General features: G+C 40.1%; 1 protein-coding gene and 1 non-coding gene across 6 annotated transcripts in view; both read left to right on the top strand.

The window, feature by feature from the left end:
* NDC1 (NDC1 transmembrane nucleoporin) overlaps nt 1-24,796 on the top strand; it is a 67,743-nt gene extending 42,947 nt beyond the window's left edge. For 2 of the 5 annotated variants that reach the window (XM_003891914.4, XM_031668963.1), the window contains 4 exons: nt 1,294-1,357; nt 3,544-3,644; nt 17,593-17,753; nt 22,234-24,796. In XM_003891914.4, coding sequence (XP_003891963.1) covers nt 1,294-1,357; nt 3,544-3,644; nt 17,593-17,753; nt 22,234-22,297 — 390 coding nt within the window. In that variant the 3' untranslated portion in view covers nt 22,298-24,796. The remainder of the gene's footprint in view (nt 1-1,293; nt 1,358-3,543; nt 3,645-17,592; nt 17,754-22,233) is intronic. The other 3 variants (XM_031668960.1, XM_009208922.4, XM_021941787.2) reach the window with 2 other exon arrangements.
* LOC116272275 lies at nt 18,923-19,058 on the top strand. The gene has a single exon (XR_004180997.1). It is a non-coding gene; the product is annotated as a small nucleolar RNA SNORA58 (small nucleolar RNA).
* Nucleotides 24,797-26,190: the final 1,394 nt, after the last annotated feature.

The following is a 26,190-nucleotide window of genomic DNA, read 5'->3' as shown; positions in this document are numbered from 1 at the left end:
TGCTGGGATTACCGACATGAGCCACTGCGCCTGACCAATTTATTTATTTTTATTATTTATTTATTTATTTATTTGTGTTTTTTTTTTTTTTTTGAGATGGAGTTTCGCTCTTGTCGCCTAGGCTGGAATGCAATGGCGTGATCTCAGCTCACTACAACTGCCGCTTCCCAGGTTCAAGCGATTCTCCTGCCTCAGCCTCCCAAGTAGCTGGGACTACAGGCATGTGCCACCACGCCCAGCTAATTTTTGTATTTTTAGTAGAGACAGGGTTTCACCGTGTTGGCCAGGCTGGTCTCGAACTCCTGACTCAGGTGATCCACCCACCTCGGCTTCCCAAAATGCTGTGATTACATGCGTGAGCCACCACGTCTGGCCATCCCAGGCTGGAATGCACTGGTGTGATCTTGGCTCGCTGCAATCTCAACCATCTGGATTCGAGCAATTCTCCTGCCTCAGCCTCCCAAATAGCTGGGACTACAGACGCATGCCACCACACGTAGCTAATTTTTGTATTTTTAGTAGAGATGGGGTTTCAGCATGTTGGCCAGGCTGGTCTCAAACTCCTGACCTCAAATGATCTACCCACCTTGGCCTCCCAAAGTGCTAGGATTACAGGCATGAGCCACTGCACCCAGCTAAGTTTTTTTCTTTTTCTTTTTCTTTTTCTTTTTTTTTTTGAGATGGAATTTCACTCTTGTTGCCCAGGCTAGAGTGCAATGGCGCTATCTCAGCTCACTGCAGCCTCCACCTCCCGGGTTCAAGCGATTCTCCTGCCTCAGCCTCCTGAGTAGGTGGAATTACTGGCGCCTGCCATCATGCCCAGCTAATTTTTTGTATTTTTAGTAGAGACGGGGGTTTCGCTATGTTGGCCAGGCTGGTCTCGAACTCCTGACCTTGTGATCCACCTGCCTCGGCCTCCCAAAGTTGTGGGATTACAGGCCTAAGCCACCGTGCCCGGCCCCTGCCAAGTTTTTTAAAAAGAGTTTCTGTAACCATTCACTTAAGTGATCTTTGTGCTAATCCTCCGAGGTGGTTTGAGTATATGTAACTTTAAATTAGAAACTGAGGCACAGAGATTTAGAGACTTGGCAAGAGCCACACAATGAGTTGATGGTAGAATGCTTTGTTGTATTAAATGAGTAATTACCAAGTTAAATATAAAATAATTTATTTTAAATTTTAATTCTTGAGAGGCAGCTGTGAATTTTTTATTTTATAGTCTACATATTTAATTAAAGGAAATAATGGAGTTTTCAGGGGAACTCACTTAAATGTTTTTGTTTTTATTTGTAGCACCCAGAGGCCTCCATTCAGGCTGTTTTTTCAGATGCCCAAATGCATATTTGGGCATTAGAAGGTAAGCATTGGCTGTGAACTGTAACTGTGATTTTAACTGTCAGTTAAATATTGAAGTATCATCCATGAAAGATGAAAGGTCAGTTCTGGTCCTTGATCTCAGTCTTTGAATGTACAGATTCGTTTTTATATCTTTGTTTTATGTAGATCATTTTGAAAAATATATTTAGGCGTACGTCGATTTGGGCACAATTTTTTCTTGTATGTAAGCAGAGAAACTGAGCCTGGGTTCTTTTTTTTTTTTTTTGAGACAGGGTTTTGCTCTGGTCCAGGCTCAAGTGTAGTGGTATGAATGCGGCTCACTGTATCCTCCACCTCCTGGGCTCAAGCAATCCACCTCAGCCTCCTGAGTAACTGGGGCCACGGTTGCACACCACCACGCCCTGTTAATTTTTGTTTTAAAAAAATTTTTTGGGCCGGGTGCGGTGGCTGAAGCCTGTAATCCCAGCACTTTGGGAGGCTGAGACAGGTGGATCACGAGGTCAGGAGATCGAGACCATCCTGGCTAACACGGTGAAACCCCCGTCTCTACTAAAAAATACAAAAAACTAGCCGGCCGAGGTGGCGGGCGCCTGTAGTCCCAGCTACTCGCGAGGCTGAGGCAGGAGAATGGCGTAAACCCAGGAGGCGGAGCTTGCAGTGAGCTGAGATCCGGCCACTGCACTCCAGCCTGGGCGACAGAGCAAGACTCTGTCTCAAAAAAAAAAAAAAAAAAAAAAAATCTGGACCAGTTGCAGTGTCTCACGCCTGTAATCCCAGCACTTTGGAGAGGCCGAGGCAGGCGGATCACCTGAGGTCAGAAGTTCGAGACCAGCGTGGCCAGCATGGTGAAACCCCTTCCCTACTAACAACACAAAAATTAGCCAGGCATGCTGGCATGTGCCTGTAATCCCAGCTACTTGGGCGGCTGAGGCTGGAGAGTCACTTGAACCTGGGAGGTGGAGGCTGCAGTGAGTCGGTATCATGCCACTGCACTCTAGCCTGGGTAACAGAGCGCAACTCCTTCTCAAAAAAAAAAAAAAAAAATTTTTTTATAGAGACGAGATTATCCAGTCTGGCCTCGAACTCCTGGGCTCAAGTCATCTTCCTGCCTTGACCTCCCAAAGTGCTGAGATTACAGGTGTGAGCCACCACACTTAGTCTTTTTTGTTTGTTTGTTTTAAGAGATGGAGTCTTGCTGTGTCTCCCAAGATGGAGTTCAATGGCATGATCATAGCTCACTGCAACCTTGAACTCCTGGGCTCATGCAATCCTCCTCCCTCAGCCTCCTGAGTAGTTTGGACTACAGGTGCATGCCACCACACCCAGCTAAAGAGACAGGGTCTTGCTATGTTGCCCAGGCTGTCAAGCCTGGATTCTTTTGTATCTTTCTCTACTTCAAAAAAGTGCAACAGATAGATTGTTTTTAACTTATGTTAACTTATGTTAATTATGAAAACTTAGTTATTAAAGAGCTGTTTCTTTTCATCATATAGATACAGCCTTCTCAGTGCTTAAATGATGCTCAGAGGCCTTTGCTGACCATTCTCTGAAAAGTATCGTCCTCATAAACCGTATGCCCTTACCACATGGTTTTTTTTTTTTTTTTCCTGGCACATATCATTACCCAACACTATATTATTTTTAAAATTTTCTTCCTAATAGAATGTAAAGCCAGAGACTGTTATTTTATTCATAACTAATGCAGTTGAGTACTTTTTTCAGTGCCTATTCCGATTTTTTTGCCCATTTTTCTATTGAATTGTTCCTCTGTTTATTTGTTTATTTATTTATTTCTTTATTTTTACTTTCTATTTTCGAGACAGTCCCTCTCTGTTGCCCAGGTTGGAGTGCAGTGGTGTGATCTTTGCTAACTTCGACCTCTGCCTCCTGGGCTCAAGTAATCCTCCCACCTCAGCCTCCCGAGCAGCTGGGACTATAGGTTTGTGGTGCCACACCTGGCTAATTTTGTATTTTTTGTAGAGAAGGGGTTTCACCATGTTGCCCAGGCTTGTCTTGAACTCCTGGGTTTCAGCGATCTGCCCACCTCAGCCTCCCAGAGTGTTAGGATTACAGGTGTGAGGCACCATGCCCAGCCGTTATTTCTTTTTATATTCAGAATATTAATCCTTCCTAAAATAGATGTATTTCAAATAGTTTTGCCTAATTTTGATTTACTTTTAACCTTTTTTTCTTTTTTCCCTTGAGGTCTGTCGCACTTAGTAGCAGCATCATTTACAGAGGATAGATTTGGAGTTGTCCAGACTACACTACCAGCTATCCTTAATACTTTGTTGACGCTGCAAGAGGTAAGCAATCTGTGGGTTGGGAGGGGGTAGAGATCATCTTCCCCTCCCACCCAGTGCTTTGCTTGTTTCCTATATATCACATTTATCGAGTGACAGAACATGTTGGAAGTTAAAATAATGTACTTTTTCGCCCTCAGGAAATTACAATCTAAAAGACAGAAAAGAGGCCGGTGTGGCTCATGCTTATAATCCTAGTGCTTTGGGAGACTGAGGCTGGAGGGTCACTTGAGGTTGAGAGTTTGAGATCAGCCTAAGCAACATGGCAAGACTCAGTTTTTACAAAAAATAAAAAATTAGCTAGCCATAGTGGTGTATGCCTGTAGTCCCAGCTACTCAGGAGCCCGAGATGAGAGAATCATTGGAGCCAGGAGTTTGAGGCTACAGTGAGCTACGATTCCACCACTGCATTACAGCCTGGGTAACAGAGCGAGACCCTGTCTCTGTTTTAAAAAACAAAACTAAAAGTTTAGGAAGAGAAAACTTTTAATCTGCGTATAACATTTTACAGAAACAGAAAAAGAAAGTATACTAAACCTGTAGGGTATGCCCCTGGTATTAAACACATTGTTTAAAATACTAGACTTCTGTTCACTGACAAAAGTGAATCCTTACACAATTTGTAGCTACCGAAAGTGACCTGTAATTAAATGACCCATACAAAGTGCCCTTTTGGGTTGAGGCTCAAGAGCTGAGGCCAATAGATGCCTATCACCAGGCTTGATGGCTAGTTTTAACTAATAGGTTTTCTTGGTCCTAGACTTAAAGAAGGGCAAAAAATAAAACACATGCTTTCTGCTTTGCAGCAGGCTTCTTTTTCTAACTTCATGTTGCTTGGTACTTTTTATGTCACCTTATGTCACATGACAGCTGTAAACACTAAGTGCTAGAGGCATGTAGAGATAGCATCTGGAGGCCAGGTGCAGTGGCTTGTACCTATAATCCCAACACTTTGGGAGGCTAAGAGGGGCAGATCATCTGAGCTCAGGAGTTCAAGACCAGTCTGGGCAACAAGGTGAAACCCTATCTCTACAAAAAAAAAAATAGAAAAATTAGCTAGGCACAGTGGTGTGAGCCTATAGTCCCAGCTACTCGAGAGGCTGAGGCAGGAGAATTGCTTGAACTCAGGAGGCAGAGGTTATAGTGAGTGGAGATCGTGCCACTGCACTCCAGCCTGGACCGCAAAGCGAGACCTTGTCTCACAAAAAAAAAAAAAAGGCATCTGGTGGATATAGTAGGCCTTCTGGAGGAAGTGGAATTGAACTAGGCTTAAATGATAAAATGATAAAACTGGGGCATCTTTTGGTCTTGGGAAACCATTTAAGATATGAAGAGAAGCTTGGGCAACATGATGAAACTCCGTCTCTACAAAAAATTTTTTAAAAATTCGCGGAGTGTGGTGGTGTGCACCTGTAGTCTCAGCTACTTATGAGGCTGACGGGGGAGAATCTCTTGAACCCAGGAGGTAGAGGTTGCAATGAGCCAAAATTACGCCATTGCACTCCAGCCTGGGTGACAGAGTGAGACCCTGTCTCAAAAAAATAAAAGATAACGAAGAGAAAATATGCTTCTCCATTTCTTTCTTTAAAACTCAATTCATTTTACCTATTAGAAAATCTTATCCATCAAAACCAGTGATTTTTTTGCTTTGAGCACTTTTTGTGAGTACTTTCTCATGTGTGTTACTTGAGATGTGTGTGTCTACATGGATAGTTTTATTATTTGTACTCTTTCCCAAGTACCTTTCTGTAAATAAATAGTTTCCTAGTAATTCCCTGCAGCTTCGAGTATTTGGTTTTTCTGACTGCACAATAGGATGACCATGATTTGGGCATATCTTTGATGCTCATAACATTATTTTTTTTCACTCTCTCAGTATAGTTAAAATAACAATAATGGTACAGTGCTTATAGTCTAGAGAGTAATTTGATATCATTATTATTTGATCTTTATAACTGTCTTGTGAAGTCAGCAAGGTGGAAGTGTTTTCGCCCTTTTTTTAATAGATGAGGGAGGCTTAATAGTGCAGCAACTTACCTCAGATCTCACACACAATCTCCTAGGTGGCAGAGCTGAGACTAGAGCCCAGTCTGATTGCAGGGCATTAGCAGTGCAGTAGACCTGGGAAGAAGCTACAGATCCACATCCCTTCCCCGCTTTTTTTTTTGTTGAGACAGAATCTCTGCTCTGTTGCCCAGGCTGGAGTGCAGTGGTGTGATCTCAGCTCACTGCCACCGCCGTATCCTGGGTTCAAGTGATTCTCCTGCCTCAGCCTCCTGAGTAGCTGGGAGTACAGGTGCATGCCACTATGCCCAACTGATTTATGTATTTTTTTCTTTTTTTTTTTTGAGATGGAGTCTTGCTGTGTTGTCCAGGCTGGAGTGCAGTGGTGCGATCTCAGCTCACTGCAAGCTCCGCCTCCTGGGGATCACACCATTCTCCTGCCTCAACCTCCCAGTAGCTGGGACTACAGGCACCCGCCACTATGCCCAGCTAATTTTTGTTTTTTTAGTAGAAACAAGGTTTCACTGTGTTAGCCAGGATGGTCTCTATAATCTGCATTAACTCATTCTTGAGAGTGGAGTCCTCCTGACCTAAATACCTCCCATTAGGCCCCACCTCTCAACACTGGTGCATTGGGGATTAAGTTTCTAGCACATCCTTTTTGAGTGACAAATTTAAGTCATAGCAGGCCCTGTTTACTTAGAAACAGGGGAGTTGGAATGGAGAATACTTTGGAGGATACTTTGGAGGGGTAGAGTAGAACAAGGCAAAGAAGCATATTTTTGGATGTTGAGAAAAGGTAGAACAAAGAGAACAGGACCAGTGACCTGATACTTAGCTTCTCAGTATAAAACTCCTCCTTATGTGGGCTTATAATGTCTATTTTCCCTTAAACCACATCATGGTCAACCTTTTGGTCATGCTCTGCCATCATCAGATTTTGCAAACTGCCTCACAGTCTTTTTTTTTTTTTTTTCCACTCTACATTCTGAGGTTGATTGTAATGAGTAATTCAGAGTCTGTGTGGGTAATCTGCCCGACACCCTGTCTGCACAATTCTTTGACTTCCTCCTCTTCACTACCCATTTGTATACCCTCTCAACCCACAACTATCACCTAGGCTCAATTATCCCCTGAATACTCCACCGCCAGAGCTTGAAACTCCAGGATTCTACCCTGTAAGCTAGAGTCCTTAAATGTTTTTGTTCCAAGGATTCCTTTGGCAGTCTGTTGAAGCCCATGAACTTCTTGTCGGAATCATATTCTTAAATGCATAAAGTGCTTAGGATTAGAAAGAAAATCAGTTATATTGAAATATAATTATCAAGATGTTAAATTTATGATACAGTAATATGTGGTTTTTAATTATTGCATTACATAACAAGATCTGTCAGTGAGTCCAGTAACTTATTTTGAGGTAGGGATAGGATGAATGGTATTTCAGGATAACTGTAACAATTGTATTGAGATATGGAGATATTGGTGATTTCTGTTGGTGACAAAGTCACAGGAATTGCTAATGCTACTACGATTTGTTGCTTACATTCATAGTTGAAGGAAATGCTGGATTTTAATTAGATCTTAGTAAAGATAAATGTGTAATTCAAGTTTGTACCCCCGGAATTTTTCCCTTAGGTCTATGGACCCAGTGTAAGAGCCCTTGCTCCAGGTGCAGCCCTTTCATGTCCTTGCTGCTTCTTACAGTTTCTTTGATCCTACCAGGATTTCCAGTTCCTTTTCCCCATGTTCTTTGTCTTTCAGCTCCCTCCTGACTACGTATATGCCTTTCTGTATCCAGTTTGGACCTTGTAGTCTATTATTTCAACCACTTTATTACCAATTCCTTCAACTCCTTTGTCCCCATGTCCTTGAGCTGCACCCATGTGGCAGTTCCACTATCTACCCATTCTCTTGCCGATCCCTCCTGCCTTGCTTCAGGATCTTGGCATTTTTGTCCTGAATTATTACATCCTCTTGCCCCTATAGACTCTCAACTGAGTTACTTCATGCTCTGATTCCAGCCACTCTGCTATTCCCATGAGTCCTCTGCTCTTATAACCACCATAGACTATTCAGTCTCTGCCTCCCACCAAATATATCTTCTTTTCTTAACTTGACTCTAACTCTGCACATGCTGCCTTTTTTTTCCTTTTTTGTCTAGAACATATTTTTCTCCTTTGGTCTGACTCTACTTTATAACTCCCCCCTCAATACTTTATTGTCTTTATTGACTTTTATTGTCTCCTCTTCATATTAGCCAGAGTAGAGGTGGGGACTTTGTCTTACCTCTATTCCCATCATCTGATATAGTAGCTGGCAAATGACAGGCACTTATTTAATGCTTGTTGGATGGCTGCTGGATTGCGTCATTGCTGGTTCAGTGGACAAAGGCTTCTGTTTTGGGGCTTAAATTTAGTGACAATTCTGATGCAATGGGTTGATTAAAATGCTCCCAAACCATCTTTTTGTTTTGAGAGGCAGGAATGTGATGTGACTCATATGATCCCTGTTATATATTTTTGGCTTTCTGTTCTTTGGTCTAGAAGGGATCAAAGTGAAGACAGTAAGTTCTAAGTATCTCTGTAATTTAAGGCAAGTTGTACATTACTGGCTTCTGGGTGTTACTAAGGAACAATTGTGTGGAACTGTTCTATCCTTTTGTTTTACTTTTCAGTATCAATAACGTCAGCCATTTCACTGAATCATTAAAGGCAAAATGTGAAAGGGAAGGGGAGCCTTTCACTCTTCAAACTATTCAGAGGGCAAGGAGTAGAGTGATGGAAATGCTAGCCAGCTCAGTGGTTTCTGCCAATGGCCAGACCATCCTGGAGATCACAGTTATTATAAGGGACATACATACTTTCATTTGAATGATTACCATTTCTCCAACATGTTTGCAGCTGTTTTCTCAGATGTTTTTACATGCTGTTTTGGTTAATTAAAATACAAATTCATTTGAAAACATTGCTGAATTCATAGTAGTTATTTCCTTTATCAGTGGATGGACAGCAAGTATTAACCTCTGGAAGTCCACAGGATTTTATTGTTGTTTTTAAAAAGGGTGCTTACATACAAAATATTAGGAACCAAAATGACATATTTTATAATTAAAATTTTTTGGCTAAATGCGTTGGCTCATGACTGTAATCCCAGCGTTTTGGGAGGCTATGAGGCAGGAGGATAGCTTGAGGTCAGGAATTCAAGACCAGCCAGGGCAACATAGTGAGACAGTATCTATAAAAAAACTTTAAAAATTAGCCGGGTGTGATGATACTTGGGAGGCTGGGGCTAAAAGATCATGTAAGCTCAGGAATTTGAGGCTGCAGTGAGTTATGTGACTGTACTCCAGGCTGGGCAACAGAGTGAGACCCTGTCTCTAGGAAAAAAAAAATTAAACTTAGTAAAATATACATAACATAAAAATGACAATTTTTAATCTATTTTTTAGTGTATGGTTCTATGACATTGAATATATTCACATTGTTATGCAGTCATCAGCACCATCCATCTCCAGAACCTTTTCGTCTTTAAAATATGTTTTACATTCTTTAGATAGCCTTGGTTTCTGTGGAAAGGCCGATGTCATCCTGATGAAGTTGATCAGCCCTATCTATTATATTTTTTTGCCTCATCATTTGAAGGTCAAATTTTGATGTACTTGGAATATTGATGTTTACCTTTATGCCATTCACAGATCCATCCCTCCAGTAACTATTTAATTATCAAGCAGTTAGCATGTGATACGATACAGAATGGAAAAAGACAGGGTTCCTGCCCTCCAGGAGCTTCCAGGATATAAAACAGATAATCATACAAAGAACTACAGTTGTAGTCAGTGCCACTGTGCAGAGAAATGCAGGATGAGGCTGGGCACGGTGGCTCACGCCTGTAATCCCAGGACTTTGGGAGGCTGAGGCGGGTGGATCACCTGAGGTCAGGAGTTTGAGACCAGCCTGGCCAACATGGTGAAACCCTGTCTCTACTAAAAATACAAAAGATTAGCCGGGCGTGATGGTGGACGCCTATAATCCTAGCTACTTGGGAGGCTGAAGTGGGAGAATCGCTTGAACCTGGGAGGCAGAGGTTGCAGTGAGCTGCAACTGTGCCATTGCTCTTAAGCCTGGGCAACAAGAACAAAACTCTGTCTCAAAAAAAGAAAAAAAGAAATGCAGGATGATCAGAGAACATATGACAGGTGAATCTGAGCTAGTCTTGCAAGTAGGGGATAGAGAGGTGAGATAATTAATGGCTCCTGGAGAATGTAGGGGTTGGAAGGAGGAATGGGGGAAAGAAAGGAATATTCTTGAGGGCCAGAGCTATGGATTTGAAGGCCCAGATACCCTTGACCAACATTGTACCAGTCAGAGTCTATTCTTGGTTTCTGTAAAGTCCTATGCTGCTTTACCTAACATTTGCATAGTATTCCAAAAGAAATTGTTTAAAAATTTTTTTTTGTAAAACCCTGTGAGGTTAAAAGAAGGCTTATTTTGCATCCTGAAGTCTCTTTCAGAAACTGTTTTCTGTGTGAGTACAACTTATTCATGATTGTACCTAGTAAATGGTTGAGTCAAAATTAGAAACTAGGGTTTTGAACCCGAAGTCCTTCGCAGGCCACCCTTTTAGATTACCTTTGGGAGAGCTTGGCAGAGGTTTGCATTTCTTAACCTCCTTTTTTACAATAGAATGGCAGTATGGCAGATATGTCAAAGTGTGAGATCTGGAGTCAGACTGACTTGTGTCTGAATTCCAGCTTCTACTGTTTCCTAGTTGGAAAATAACATTTATTATATTTCTTCGAATCTAAGATGCCATTAATTGGAACATATATCTTCATTTCAGAAAGCATTAAATGTAGAAACAAAAACAAAAAGTATAGAACCAATAAATATGGCGATCACTAAACATCAGTTTTTGTATCTGGAAGATGGGAATGATGATAATGGTAGCTAGCTAACTCATAGGGTTGTGAAGAATAAATGAGATTATCTCTGTAAAGCCCTTGGCATGTATGACCCATAATAGGTGCTTAGTAAAGGTTAGCTCTTATTACTTTGTTGTCATTTTTCCTATGCTGCATGACTTTTTTTTTTTTTGCGTGACAGAGTCTTGCTCTATCACCCAGACTGGTCACTGCAACTTCACACGCTGGGCTTAAGTGATCCTCCCACCTCAGCCTCCCAAGTAGCTGGGACCACAGGCATGCACCACTATGCCCAACTAGTTTTTTGTACTTTTAGTAGAGACAGGGTTTTGCCATATTGCCCAGGCTGCTCTTGAACTCATGAGCTCAAGCGATCTGCCTGCCTCGGCCTCCTAAAGTGTTGAGATTATAGGCGTGAGCCACTGCATCCAGCCACCTGATAATTCTTATACAGGAGAAAAGATCTTTCAGATTAAAAGAAAGGTTTAAAAAAAAGTATTGCTGTCAATACTATTAGCAAGCAATCTAGCAGACATAGTGTCAGATACCCAGTTTAAACCATTCATATGTTACCTTCATAATTTTTGTCATAACTATATTATCACATACTGTTGTCATTTAGTCATATCTTATTTCCCTGAGCTTTTATCTACTTAGTGTTTTAAGTCATTCATTTATTCTTTTTTTTTTTTTTTTAATAAAGAGATAGGGTCTCCCTTTGTTGCCCAAGCTGGTCTCCAACTCCTAGGCTCAAGTGATCCTCCTGCCTTGGCCTCCCAAAGTGTTGGGATTACAGGCGTGAGCCACCACGCCCAGCTAAGTCATTTATTTTAAACATAAATTTATTTAAAAGGAAATTTTATGACTATTGTAAAGGAAAACTAGTTTGACTTGCTACAAATCGAATATGGGTCTATAGTCCTTTATCTCAAACCCTAACATATATTTCAGAATTCAGATGTTTTTTAATTTTAAAAATGTGACATAGTGTGTGTGTATATATATCATATACTATATTACATTCCTTTTGGTATCTGAGGTAGAATCCCCTTAATCAGATACATTAATGCTTTTCTCCAGTTAACTCTCTGAATATTCAGATTAAGTGGGGTAAAGTGGGATGAAGACTGTAAATAGCCTGTGTCAGCACAGGTCATGTTTTACTGCCAGATGAGTCCAGGTCAGGTCAGCTTTGCCACCAAAAGATTTACATCTTTTGTTACAACATCACATCACTTTAAAAAAAAAGATTGTCTGGGCATGGTGGCACACACATGTAATCCCAGCACTTTGGAAGGCCAAGGCTGATGGATTGCTTGAGCCCTTGGTCAATATGGTGAAATCCTGTCTCCAACAACAGCAACAACAAAATTTAGGTGGGGAGGTGCACAAGCCTATAGTCTCGGCTACTTGGGGGCTGAGCGGGGAGGATCACTTGAGCCTGGGAGGTCAAAGCTCAGTGAGCTGTGGTCATACCACTACACTCCAGCCTGGGCAACAGAATGAGACCCTGTCTCACAAAGAAAAAATAAGGTTACAGAAATTTTTTTGTTTTCAGTGCTTTTTGATATCAGAATTAAGGATAAGGCAATTAAAGTGAGAAAAGTTAATGATTTTAAATTCTAGCTTGATACTCTTATTTGCTGAGGTCTCTAAACCTGAGGCCTGCTTATCTTTTGTTACAAATGTGGCTAGTGTGAGATTAGTGAGAATAAGAGAGGGGTTAAGGACACATTTACTCTAAACTGAGATTTTCCTTCTTAATTTAATGCTTATACCATTAGGGTGTGTTGGACCTAATTGATTTTTTGCATTTCTTTTTTGAGCATTTCTAACTACTTATAAAGATTGCTATTTTAGGACCTTTATTCTTTCTTAGAGGTCTTGTACAGAACAAAGAGAGCAATTACTTATTTAAAAAATTCAACAGGGTTGGGTGTGATGGCTCACATTTGTAATCCCAGCACTTTGAGAGGCTGAGGTGGGAGGATTGCTTGAAGCCAGGAGTTCAAGACCAGCTCGGTCAACAAAGCGATATCCTGTCTCTATAAAAGGTTTTAAAAAAATTAGCTGGGTGCTGTGGTGTGCACCTGTAGCCTCTAATAGTGAGGAGGCTGAGACAGGAGGAGTGCTTGAATTTGAGACTACAGTGAGGTATGATTGCACTATTGCACTCCAGCCTGGGCAACAGAGTGAGACCCTGTCTAAAAAAGCAAAAAAAAAAAAAAAAAAAAAAAAAAATCAACAAAATGTATTCTCTTGCAATTATCCATATAGGTCTGTTGGGCCCTTTCAAAATCTAAGGTATATTATAGATCTAGTGATTGTACATTTTCACTATCTCGTAACAATTTGCTGTCGATTATCCTAGGAATTATTTTATCATTACTCATTAGTTATTATGTTGTAAAAAAGACTAATATGAAAACAGAAGAATGATAAAATCATGTAGTATTGCATGATTTTTCATGAAAAGCTATATAAAAAGTCTAGACACACATCTTTGTAGTCTTTTTTAAAGCTTTCACTGAATACAATTGATAATTCATAATTTTTAAATTTTCTGTCCACAATGGTAAAGGGAAGAAAATTGCCAATAAAACAATTACTGAGACACATTGGAAGACAAATGCAGAGAGACAGATAGCAGCACTCTAGACCAGTTCTGTCCAATAGAAATAAAATGCAGTCACCTATGTACTCTTGTATTTTCTGGTAGATAAATTGACAAAATACAGGTGACATTAATAGTACAGTTTATTTAAACCAGTATTTAAGGTAGTATCATTTTATCATGTAATCAAGATAAAATTACCAATGAGATCTTTTATATCCATTTTTACATGCTAATTCTTAGAAATCTGGTGTTTATTTTTCACTTTGTAGCATATCTCAGTTCAGACCTGCCACATTTCAGGTGCTCAATAGCTACATATGGCTAGTGGTTGCCACATTGGACAGCATAGCTCTAGACTTTAATGATGATGGTGAAATACAAGTGGAATTTCGGGACTGGGCGCAGTAGCTCACGTAATCCCAGCACTTTGGGAAACCGGGGAGGGCAGATCACTTGAGGTCAGGACTTCGAGAGCAGCCTGGCTAACATGGTGAGACCCCTGTCTCTACTAAAAATAGCAGTAAATTAGCTGGGCATGGTGGCGCATGCCTGCTAATCCTAGCTACTAGGGAGGCTGAGGTGGGAGGATTGCTTGAACCAGGGAGGCAGAGGTTGCAGTGCGCTGAGATCATTAGTTATTGCACTCCAGCCAGGATGACAGAGTGAGACTCCGTCTCATAAAAAAAAAAAAAAAAAGAGGAATTTCAGACTGTGAACCTTCAGTTGATGTATTCTAGATATGTTTTCCTGAAACCTAAGGATTACAGAACAATATGTTTTTAAGGAGAGAAAGGAAATGTATCTGGTATGGTATGCTTATCTAGTAAGTCATTCAACAGGAAAGACTTCATCCCACAGTATTCTATAATAAGAACTTAAATCTCTCATTTTGCTAAGAGTACACATGACCAGTGTTCCTTCATTTTCTGTTGTATTTGTGTGCCAAAATTTACTTTATACAATTTGTAAGGGGATAGGTGCTGAAGGTGGGTGTGTGTATACAAAGATAAGAAGGCAATAGGTGATGTCAAAGAAAAAAGCCACTGGAATTGATCATTTGAATTTGTATTTATAAACCTAAGAATGAAAATGTTTTGCAGCTGGGTGTGGTGACTCATGCCTGTAATCCCAGCACTTTGGGAGGCTGAGGTGGGCGGATCACTTGAGGTCAGGAGTTCGAAACCAGCCTGGCCAATATGGTGAAACCCTGTCTCTACTAAAAATATGAAAAAATGGCCGGGCGCGGGACTCACACCTGTAATCCCAGCACTTTGGGATGCTGAGGCGGGCGGATCATGAGGTCAGGAGATTGAGACCATCCTGGCTAACACAGTGAAACCCCGTCTCTACTAAAAATACAAAAAATTAGCCGGGCGTGGTGGCGGATGCCTGTAGTCCCAGCTACTCGGGAGGCTGAGGCAGGAGAATGGTGTGAACCTGGGAGGCGGAGCTTGCAGTGAGCCAAGATCATGCCACTGCACTACAGTCTGGGCAACAGAGCAAGACTCTGTCTCAAAAAAAAAAAAAAACCAAAAAACAAGAAATGAAAAAATTAGGTGGGTGTGGTTGCGGGCGCCTGTAATCCCAGCTACTTGGGAGGTTGAGGCAGGAGAATCGCTTGAACCTTGGAGGCAGAGGTTGCAGTGAGCCGAGATCGCACTACTGTACTCCAACCTGGGCGTCAGAGCGATACTCTGTCTCAAAAATAAAAAGAAAGAAAAAGAAAATGTTTTGCAATTAAGGTGCAAAGAAAATGGCTGTACTTCTTTGTTCAGCAAAATTATGAGTTGTCTAAAGTTTTTTAAGGTACTGCATTTTGATGGTGCAAATACAAGAAAAAGAACCAGCAGTATTGATGAGCTAGAACCTATTAGAGATACAGCTTAAATTTGGAATTAGTATTTACAAGATGGATGTATTCCAGATTTATGCATAATAGCTGGTGAACAGCTGGTTGCATTCAAAGGACATTGCTCATTTCAGGTGTGTATACCTTCAAAACCTAGAAAATACGGAATAAAAATTTGGATTTGCCATGTTTATATTCTTATTTTCATTTTTATTTTGTTTTATTTATTTATTTTTTTAGAGACAGAGTATTGCTCTGTTGCCCAGGCTAGAGTACAGTGACATGATCATGGTTCACTGTAACCTTGAACCCTTGGGCTCAAGTAATCCTCCCACCCACCTCAGTCTCCCGAGTAGTTGTGACTACAGGTGTTGGACCACATCCAGCTAATTTTTAAATTTTTTGTAGTGACAGAATCTTTCTATGTTGCCCAGGCTGGTCTAGAACTCCTGGCTTCAAGCAATCCTCCCGCCTCAGCCTCCCAAAGTACTGGGATTACAAGTGTGAGCCATTGTGCCTGGTCTTCTTATTTAAAGTTTTATGATGTTATTTTACATTACCTTGTCATCTGTAAATTGTTTGTAAAATGATTTTAGACTACCGATATAAAGTATTCATAGGACCCAGGCAGTAATGATGATGACTGTTTTTCTTGGTATACTGAGGGTTAATCAGGACGTTTGCAAGAAAATTGAAAAGAATATAACTTTTCCATTATGATGGAACAAAATTTGATGCATTTGTTCAATCTGCCACGATAACTCTGAGTCCAATCATTTATTTTTTCTACTATCAACTTTAAAAATGTTTCCCAAGACTGGAACATGCTTGAGATAATTTTAGGTAGTAGTTGAAATTCAGTGAAATACTTAAATAGCACTAAATTCAGTGAAATTCAGTGAAATATTAAATAACACTGAAGTTACTGTGGCAGACTGAACACATGCATCAAATTTTGTTCCTTCCCCAAAACTCTACTAAACTATAGAAAAGGTATTTTATAATACATAAAACCATAAACAGGAGAGGACATAATAGCAACAAAACTTTCAAAGCTGGAAAGCGGATGGTTGAGATAGCTAACTTAGCAGATTCCAGAGGCAGATTTCAAATTGGTGGTGGGAGAAGCACAAGTAACTCAAGAACCAAGGGTGAAGGGACAGGTAGCCAAAATAAAGAGGTTTGGGTGAGAGCTGTATGAAAATTAGTTAGATCCCTAGATCCTATGCTGTGGGGTAATTGCTCCTCCTCCACTGTCGTCTGAGGTTTATCCTTTAAGAGAGAGTAGAACACCCAGTCTGGGGGAGTTGTGGGTGCTGTACTAAAGAAGAGGGATGAGTTCAGAAGCCCTGGTGTCCTCTTGGCTTCAGAACACTGGGGCCAGGCCCTGTAGTCAGGATACTAGAAAACTTTCTTTGGGCACTCTGACCAGTCCAAGAAGAAAGACGTAACGTGACTGAGTTGAAGGTTCACCCTGCAAAATTCCCTGCAGATGACCCACTGTGAAGCCCCTTGTCTGTAATTCCCAGTCATGCACTTATAATTGGTGCTCAGCTCTTTAGCAGGTCCCACTTGCATTTGTGAGCGAGGATCGCTAGATTTCTGAGGAAAGTCTCTCATGCAGAAGTTAGAGACTAAAAGGAGCAAAGGGGGAAAATCAGCTTGGAAGAAACTAAAAAACAAAAAAGCTATCAGAATCCTCAGAAATAAAGGATATTGCATCTGTGAAACAAAAATGGGATGCTATTAAAAAAGAACAGATGATGTTAAAGAGCTCTTGAAATTAAGAACATGATGGCAAACATAATTTTAATTATTTTTGTTTTCAGTTCTTTTGGTGGTTACATTCATAACTATAAATAGTATGCTTATACCGTTATATCTTGTCAGTTTATTTTTCCATGGGGACCTCATGATGTAACAGTATCATCTGTCATTGCTCATAAATGCCTTATTTGAATTGAAAAGGAAGATAAACTATTTAGTGAATAGCTATTTCTGTAAAGTGTAAAGTTTGGTCTTTTTTTTTTTTTGCTGAGGTCTTTTAATAAAGCTCCTCCTGCCTGTCACACATCATAAGCAGAGTAGGACATCGGTGTTTGGCTTCAGGCTTTGCATTTTCAAGGCTATTGAATGATAGCTTCGTTTCTGAGGTCAAGTCTGGATTTGTGGGGGGCCTGGTAGCTGTCATAGTAGCTGAGCTTCCCTATTGCATTGTTTATGAAAACTATTTTGACTGTGATCTACAATAAGAAATGTGTTATAGCATATCTATAGATATGTATATATCTCTCTGTATATATCCATTTGTATCTATCTCAAATCTTAATTCTTTGGACTAAAGTGACTTTTTTCTTTTTAATGTTTAATTTAATTTAATTTAATTTTTTTGAGACAGGATCTCTGTTGCCCAGGCTGGAGTACGGTGGAACTCCTGGGCTCGAGCAGTCCTCCCGCCTCATCCTTCCAAAGTGTTGGGATTACACATGGGAGCCACAGCACATGGCCTAGGTTGACTTTCTCTATAATCTAAACTGACGTGTTTTCTTTCTTGGTGTAGGCAGTCGACAAGTACTTTAAGCTTCCTCATGCTTCCAGTAAACCACCCCGAATTTCAGGAAGCCTTGTGGATACTTCATATAAAACATTAAGATTTGCATTCAGAGCATCACTAAAAACTGCCATCTATCGAATAACTACTACATTTGGTGAACATCTGAAGTAAGTTTACCTGTTTTGATCCATGATGAGACCCCTTCTGGGGAACTTTCCTTAGAAACAGGTGTGGGAATGATGAGGCTCATGTGTTGAAAGTGTTCTCTTGGGACCTCGATGATTCTCATTGGGAACTTACAGCTTGGATATGGACTTAATATTTATATTTTAATATTTGGCCCATCCTAAAGCTTTGGGGATTTCTTTCAAACGGACAAAAGAGGACAGAAAGTTATAAATGCAGCAAATTTAATTATATATATATTTTTTAATTACCAAAAGATCCTTAAGGGAGAAAAAAGGGCAGAAAATCCGGATACCTTTCCAGAAAAGTGTATTAAAACAATTCTGTTGTTATATCTTGGTCAGCAAACTGAAGACTTGGGGTGAGCAAAGTATTCCAGAAATGAATCCCTGGTGCTTTGTGATTCATGCTGGAAAAACACCGACAGATCACAACACCTTGAGAAACAGAACCAGAGAGAAAACCACAAATGCCAAGCCTGTTTATATTTAGTTTTATTGATGTTTACTGCTTTCCTCTTGTGAAATGATCTAGCTAGGCAGGATGAGGGATACTAGCTTAGTAACTAAACTATATTTATATTTATCATAATTATAAATGAACTTTAGAAGACACGAGAGATTGCTCTGTTGTTTTTGTTTGCAATCAATGAATAGTTTAAGACTTCCAATTTAAATTAAAGTTAAGTAAAGTTAAAAATTCAATTTGTCAGTCACCCTAGCCACATTTGAAGTACTTAATAACTACATATGTTTAGTAGCTAATGTATTGGATAACAGAAGTATAAAATCTTTCCCTAATTCTAGAAAGTTTTATCAGATAATGCTATTCGACAATTCACTTAGAACTTTGTTTTTTCATTTACTCTTTTCAAATACCCTGTGAAGTGTAGAAATTATCATAATTGTACAGATATGAAAACTGAGGCACAGAGATGTTAAAACTTGCCTGATAGCACAATCTAGTGCATGTCAAACATGAACCTGAAATCAGGTCTTTCTTACTCTTAAAAATCTTTCATCTTTATCTACAACACTAGACTGCCTCCAAGATATAAATTAATATGTAGGACACATTCAGAAAATACTGATGAATGTAAAGAATGAAATAAATATGACGTATATTAATGATGGAACAAAAGCAAGGAGAAGGGCATACCCGTAGACCTTGCCTGACTGTGCTCATGGCCAGGCAGGGGGGACATTGTATGCGAGATTAATTTGAAGTTCCTGCCAGCTTTAGCCAGCTTAATCAGTGGCTGGATAAATAGCAGGACTGTAACATTGCCCTGGGGGAAAAACGACAAGAAGAAAAGGGGAGCATAGGGATTTATTAGATGAGAAAGAGCTATAGGCCAGGCACAGTGGTCCATGCCTGTTATCCCACCTCTTTGGGAGGCCGAGGTGGGCGGATCACCTGAGGTCAGGAGTTTGAGACTAGCCTGGCCAACATGGTGAACCCCATCTCTACTAAAAGTACAAAAATTAGCTGGGTGTGGTGGTGCTCACCTGAAATCCCAGCTACTTAGGAAGCTGAGGCATGAGAATCGCTTGCACCCAGGAGGTGGAGGTAGCAGTGAGCTGAGATCGTGCCACTGTACTCCAGCCTGGGCAACAGAGTGAGACTCTGTCTCAAAGAAAAAAAAAAGAGATATAGATGACTGATTAAAAATTATGAGAATAGGCTGGGCGCAGTGGCTCACGGCTGTAATCCCAGCACTTTGGGAGGCCAAGGTGGGCAGATTATCCGAGGTCAGGAGTTTGAGAACAGCCTGGCCAACATGATGAAACCCCTTCTCTACCAAAAATACAAAAATTAGCTGAGTGTGGCAGCAGGCAACTATAATCCCACCTACTCCAGAGGCTGACACAGGAGAATCACTTGAACCCCGGGAAGTGGAGGTTGCAGTGAGCCAATATTGCACCATTGCACTCCAGCCTGGGCAACAGAGCAAGACCCTGCCTCAAAAATAAATAAATAAATAAACAAATAAAATAAAAATTGTGCGAAGGAAATTCTGCCTTAGTTTCTTTTCTCTGAAAAGAGCCATATTTTATATATGCGTCAAAGTTGATAAAATCAGTGGAGGCTATTTGTACAAATGTAGGATAATGTCGTATAGTGAAAAGAATGTTAGATCTGGAGTTAAAATATCTGGATTTCTGTCTGCTTACATCATTGGCTATCTGTGATTGTGAGCAAGTTTCCTAGTGTTTTAAGTAACTCACCCAAGATTATGCAGGTAGTGAGTTGCAGAACCAGGATTCAGATGCAAATCTTCCTAACCCTAGGGTTCTGTCTATAGTGTCTGTACTCCTAACCAATAGACTGGTGTTTCCCCTAACTGCTGAATTTTTCTGATACAGCTTATGTCTCCATGAAAGGGAACGTTCTCACACCCACTTGGTTTCATTTGTTGTTAGTAAAGATAAAATGGATCATACATAGGTAAAGCCCACTGTGCAGTCTGCATTATCGTGATACTTATTACTGTATAATACCTGATTATTCACTATTCAAAGCTCTACCTCTGAGAACTAGGTATAAATGAAGTTAGCTCTTGAGGTCTGAAAATCAACTAACAAACACAGGCTACTCATTGGACACATTCATTCAACACTATTTACTCATTTTTTAAAAGATAAATTGTATTGTGTATATTTGAGATTTATAACATGGGGTTTACATATAAAATGTTTACTGTTGTGAAGTAAATTAACATGTCTGTCATCTCACATAGTTACTTTCTTGTGTGTATGTCAAGGGCAGCTAAAATCTGCTTATTTAACAAAAAACCTAGTACAATACAATTTTGTTAGCCATAGTCCTCATGTTATCATGTTATACATTAGGTCTCTAGACTTGTTCATCCTACATGTGTGCAACTTTCTTTTTTTTTTTTTTTTTTTTTTTTTTTGAGACGGAGTCTCGCTCTGCCGCCCAGGCTGGAGTGCAATGACGCGATCTCGGCTCACTGCAAGCTCCGCCTCCCGGGTTCATGCCATTCTCCTGCCTCAGCCTCCCGAGTAGCTGGGATTACAGCCGCCCACCACCGCGCCCGGCAAATTTTTTGTATTTTTAGTAGAGACGGGTTGTCACTGTGGTCTCGATCTCCTGACCTTGTGATCCGCCCGCCTCGGCCTCCCAAAGTGTTGGGATTACAGGCGTGAGCCACCGCGCCCGGCCATGTGTGCAACTTTCTATCCTTTGACCTACATCTCCCCATTCCCTGCCACCTCCCATTTACTCCTAATTTAGGCTAATTTAATTCTGGTTTTCCAGCCTATAACATATCAAAAAAATTTTCTTTTGAGTCCAAGTCTTGCTCTGTTGCCCAGGCTATAGTGCAGTGACAGGATCATAGCATAGTTCACTGCAGCCTCAAACTCCTGAGCTCAAGCAGTTCTCCTGCCTGAGCCTCCCAAAATGTTGGGATTACAGGTGTGAGCCACCATGTCTGGCCCATATGAAAATTTATTTGAGGAGCAGAGATTGCTACTAGAGTCAGGAGTACTAACAGTAAATTGTAAGGGACACTTTACTACCTGCTAGCAGAGAGCAATGTCATGGAAAAGTCACAGATTTGGTGTTTGAGAGAGTTTCAGAGCCATTAAATTAGAGAAGACAGCCTCACTAGCACCTAGAGGGCATCTTTGTGCAGTAAAATACTTGAAATGGTTCAATTAGAGGGTACATGGTTCAAGAAAGTAAAGATGTCTATAAGACATTTTAGGACGATTCATAACAAAATTATTAAAATAAGACTGTTTTGGCACTTTAAAAAGCGGTGACCTATTCAAGAACTAGAAAACCGGAATCTTTCATTATATTCAATTTTTGTCCAAAAGCTTAAGAGGAAGTGTTATACTAGTTTCAGTATATATTTGCCCTAATTTTGTCAAGGTAATATATTTTTGTGATGGTGAGGGTGGAGAGAGAACTCAGTGTTCCCATCTAAAACATAACTTATGTTCAAAGGGAGAGGTAAATCTAAACCACCAAGCTGTTACCTTTGAAGGTAATTAATGGAATCTATTGTGTTTTAACCAAACATTTAAGTTTAAAGGATTTTGTATTGAAGGCAGTTCAGATACTCTGCAGCTCAAAGATAATGTTGGAATCTGGTTTAAATAAAATAATAAAATCCAGAAAATCTACTGCAAGGCCTGGAACTCTGCACAGCAGGTTCCATCGCAGAGCAGGTTAAAGTCAATGCCTTCACTTGTCGGTCTTAATTTGCTTTGGTCTTTTAGAAGATAGAAGCATGCCATTACTGAATACAAGCCCTCCTCTTCATTAGATTAAAAAGACTTTTCATCCAGCTTTTTCAGAAATACTAAAGAAGTGAAGATTTCTATTCATTTTTAATTGTTTTGAAAAATATTGACTCTGTGCTCTGTGGTTCACTTAATATGCTTAATGTAAAATAAAGCTTATGCTTTGAATTTATGTTTCATTTAGTGCTGTGCAAGCATCTGCAGAACATCAGAAAAGACTTCAACAGTTCTTGGAGTTCAAAGAATAGTTAAGTAATATAAACTGTGTTCATTACACTGCTGATACAACTACAGATGGGACAGTAAATGTTCAGCATTCTTGGATCAGAAGAAAACGGACTAATTAGATGCTTCCTTTGTCGTGGTGGTTGCTTTGAAAACTATACTTTAATGGGAGAAATCATGGAAAGAAATTCTCAACAGAATAACTGAAAACTGCCTTTTCTGTACCAATTGCTTTTTGTGTGTGTGGTATAATAAAATCTTTATTCAATTTTACAGAAGCATTGAAGGCAGTCGAAATGTCTCTAGCTCATATAACTTAGTAATAATAACTAAAAAACTTTTAGAATTTACTTTTGAAAAGAGGGAAGCCAGTTCTGAAATGAGTATAGGTTGACTTCATAGTCTTCTTAATTAAGAGTTTAGCTCTTTGTAAACTCAAAATACATAAACTTTTTAAGTGTAGTTTCATTTACTGAAGGATAAAAATGGTAACAGTGCAGCAAAATTCACGGAAAAAATATTGTCTAAAGGACATACTTTGTTAATCTGTTAGGTTGTGTTTTTGTTTCCAGGGACAAATTAAATTTGTATGATTACCCAAAAAAGGGTCTCAGTTTACAGATGCTAACTCTATATAAAGGAATGTGGAAAAACTCAGTTCTTAAGTTACAAGATTAAAAATTCACATTTGATCTTTAAGAAACAATTGACTGACATCTATGAATTTATTTTGTATCATGCTAGTAAACACCGAGTATTAATGTATGGGTATTTTCCCAGCTAGTTTTGCTTTCTTTTTCCAGAACAAAACATTAAGTGATTGCAGAGTTTTTCAAGCAAGAGAAAAAGGTTTGCAAAAAAACCCAGGAAATGTTCCCTTTTTTCCCCACCATTCATCTTCATTAGATCAAATTCTGTGAAACTTGTCTGGTCTCTCAAAGGGAGCAGCCTCTGTAGTGTTAAATGGCGAATTAAAATAGGAAGATCTTTATAGTCAGAAACAACTTAGTCATCAAATAGCAAGTGAAACCAAAACGTCAGAGGGATTACTGTACTTGGAAGTATGCTGTGTGTCCCAAATGTGAACGAAGTATTGTTAGAATTTATTAGATCAGCTTCTTTGGAGATCAAAGATTGGAAATCCTAGTCATAGATATTCACTGGACTAGCTTTGGACTGAAATGCTCCTTTGTAATTCTTTTCCTTCTAGTGTCCCAAAATATTTTCTTTAAAGTCAGCACAGTATTGTATATGAATCTTTAATGTGGTATCATATATGTCTATTTTTGTCTGATTCATCAATGTATTATTATATCTTTATAATTGAATATTTTAGCTCTGGGTCCTGTTGCCCCTTCAACCAGTACATGCCAAATTATAAATGGGTGCTACTGGCCTTGAGCGTATCTCTGTGGGACAGTTCCCCGATTGTCAAGTGTTTAGATATGTAGGCTATTGCCATTTGTTTTTTGTTTTTGGCTTTGCTTTGTGTCTGAAGCTGAATTGATTTCTTTTGTTGAATGTGAAAGTTGAATTTCAAATGTAGTCATTTCTTGTAGATGGCCAAGACAGAAAATTGTGGCTAGGTTGACTGAGAACTGTTGTATTCCATGTATTAACACAATTAAGCTTTTTATATTCCACTCTCTGTGCTGACCCTGGCTGAGGCATTTTGGGAGACAAGGACTCGAATCTTCTGCTTCCATTAAAGAAGAACTGTGGTATTCAACCCATTGGATTTCTGAGAATAAAGATAGGATGATTCCTTTGAACTTTGACTTCCTTGTATAAAATGTCCAGCTAGGTTTAGGTTTTTGCCATTTCCTATATACTTTGGGTAAAACTACATTTGATGAGCAATGTGAATGTTTCTGAGAATGTTCATTCCTGTTTTCTCTCAAGAGAATATGCTGTGTACTAAATACAGGCCGCATAATGTCTGCCTGTTGAAGATCTGGAAACTGCCTCCCCAGATCTGTATTCTATTTAGTAGGTAAGGGGGTTTTCTTTTTCCCATTGTGTGTGGATAATCTACACACCATCTGTTGGAACTAGGGTGTTATTATGGGGAGCTCCTCCTGCGTACTAGGAGGAGGACCTTAGGGAGACCAAGAGGAGAGAAGCATTTCCTCTGATGAAGTCACATCCTGTCTGTGAGCCCACTGATGCTGTAACATTGGTCTGAAAGAGAGTGTTCTTCAAAAACCTTTCTCGGCTGTTAGTATAAAAACATGATGGTATCAGCTCTTAGCATGTTTGCTTGACCCTTATGGAAGGTATAAATCCACAGAACTTCTTTCCCAGAGAACTGGGAAATTGTCCTAGAAATAAACCTTGTACAGTTGAGTGGACATGGATAAGCAACAATTTGTTATTTTGCAGGATTTGTTCCTTGGTAATTGTTTGGTGTGTCATCTTATAAATATTCATGATAGTCTGTTTATATCCTTTTGTATATCATTGATACTGGATTGGGTAGAAAAATTAATTGGTGATTTTAAAAAATGGAACATTAATTGAAATATGTGTGTCTGTAAGGTCAATTATTTAATTTCTGGGCGGGGGTGGTGGTGGTGATGCTTCCTTAATCATTTCAGTTTAGTCTCAGAGTTGTTGCTTATAAAACCTAAAAGAGCTGAACTTTTTGAGAAGTCAGCTTTTGCCCTTAGCTTAGACTGATTTGGTGGGTTTCGTGGTAACTCTAAGGAGCCTGAATTCAGAAAGTCTCATTTCTTGTTGTCTCGGCTGACAAAACTAAACAAAGGGTGAAGGTGCTGAAAACCATCTCTTAACAGAAGTTTCTTTTCTTGCCAAAATAGCGTTTCCAAACGAATCGTATTCCCCTAGGCTAACAGTTACGTCTGTCAACGTTACTTAAATTAATCTGAACTTCACCGCTAGATAGTTGAGGTACCTCAAACTACCTCTAGCTGTCCCAACCCATAGTTATCTTTCTTTACAACCAGATCGCTTAAAACAAAGATGACTTTCATTTATCAGTTAACAATCCAGCTATGCTTAACAAGCTGCTGACCGTTTTTAAGTAAGCAAAATCTTTATTAGGGCAAGAAAGGGGATGGATAAACACATACCTCTACAGTTCTGCCATGCTCCTAAGCAGCCTTGGCACAAATTGCTGTCATGATGGGCAAGTTGATGTGGAACTAGCTATCATTCACAAACCTTCACTGAGTGTCTCTTACGGCACAACAATTAGAAGTAAACTGAACAAGACAGTCCCTGCTCTCGAGGAGTTTATAATCTAATGGGTGGTATTTGAAACCTGCTGTGCATCAGAATCACCAGGAGTGCTTAGTAGCTGTGTGGAATCTGGGCTCCACGACACTGCAGATTTTGCTTCAAGAGGTCTGAGCTGGGCCGGGCGCGGTGGCTCAAGCCTGTAATCCCAGCACTTTGGGAGGCCGAGACGGGCGGATCACGAGTTCAGGAGATCGAGACCATCCTGGCTAACACGGTGAAACCCCGTCTCTACTAAAATACAAAAAAAAATTAGCCGGGCGAGGTGGCAGGCGCCTGTAGTCCCAGCTACTCGGGAGGCTGAGGCAGGAGAATGGCGTGAACCCGGGAGGCGGGGCTTGCAGTGAGCTGAGATCCGGCCACTGCACTCCAGCCTAGGCAACAGAGCCAGACTCCGTCTCAAAAAAAAAAAGAGGTCTGAGCTGGTTCCCAAGAGATCTAGTTTTTAATAAAAGTCTAAGCAGAATCACATTGTGAGAAGGGTTTATTCTAGATCAGACTTTAGCATGTATCAGAATCTCTTGAGGAGCTTATTAAAACAGATTCACTGTCCCCACCTCCAGAGTTTCTTTTCCTTCCTTCTATCCTTCCACAGGGTCTTGTTCTCTATCACCCAGGCTGGAGTGCAGTGACGTACATGATCCTGGCCCACTGCAGC

The sequence above is a fragment of the Papio anubis genome, chromosome 1, assembly GCF_008728515.1.
Source record: "Papio anubis isolate 15944 chromosome 1, Panubis1.0, whole genome shotgun sequence".
Classification (NCBI taxonomy): Eukaryota; Metazoa; Chordata; class Mammalia; order Primates; family Cercopithecidae; genus Papio; species Papio anubis.
Note: the sequence above shows the minus strand (reverse complement) of the source record. Positions and strands in the feature narration are given on the sequence as shown.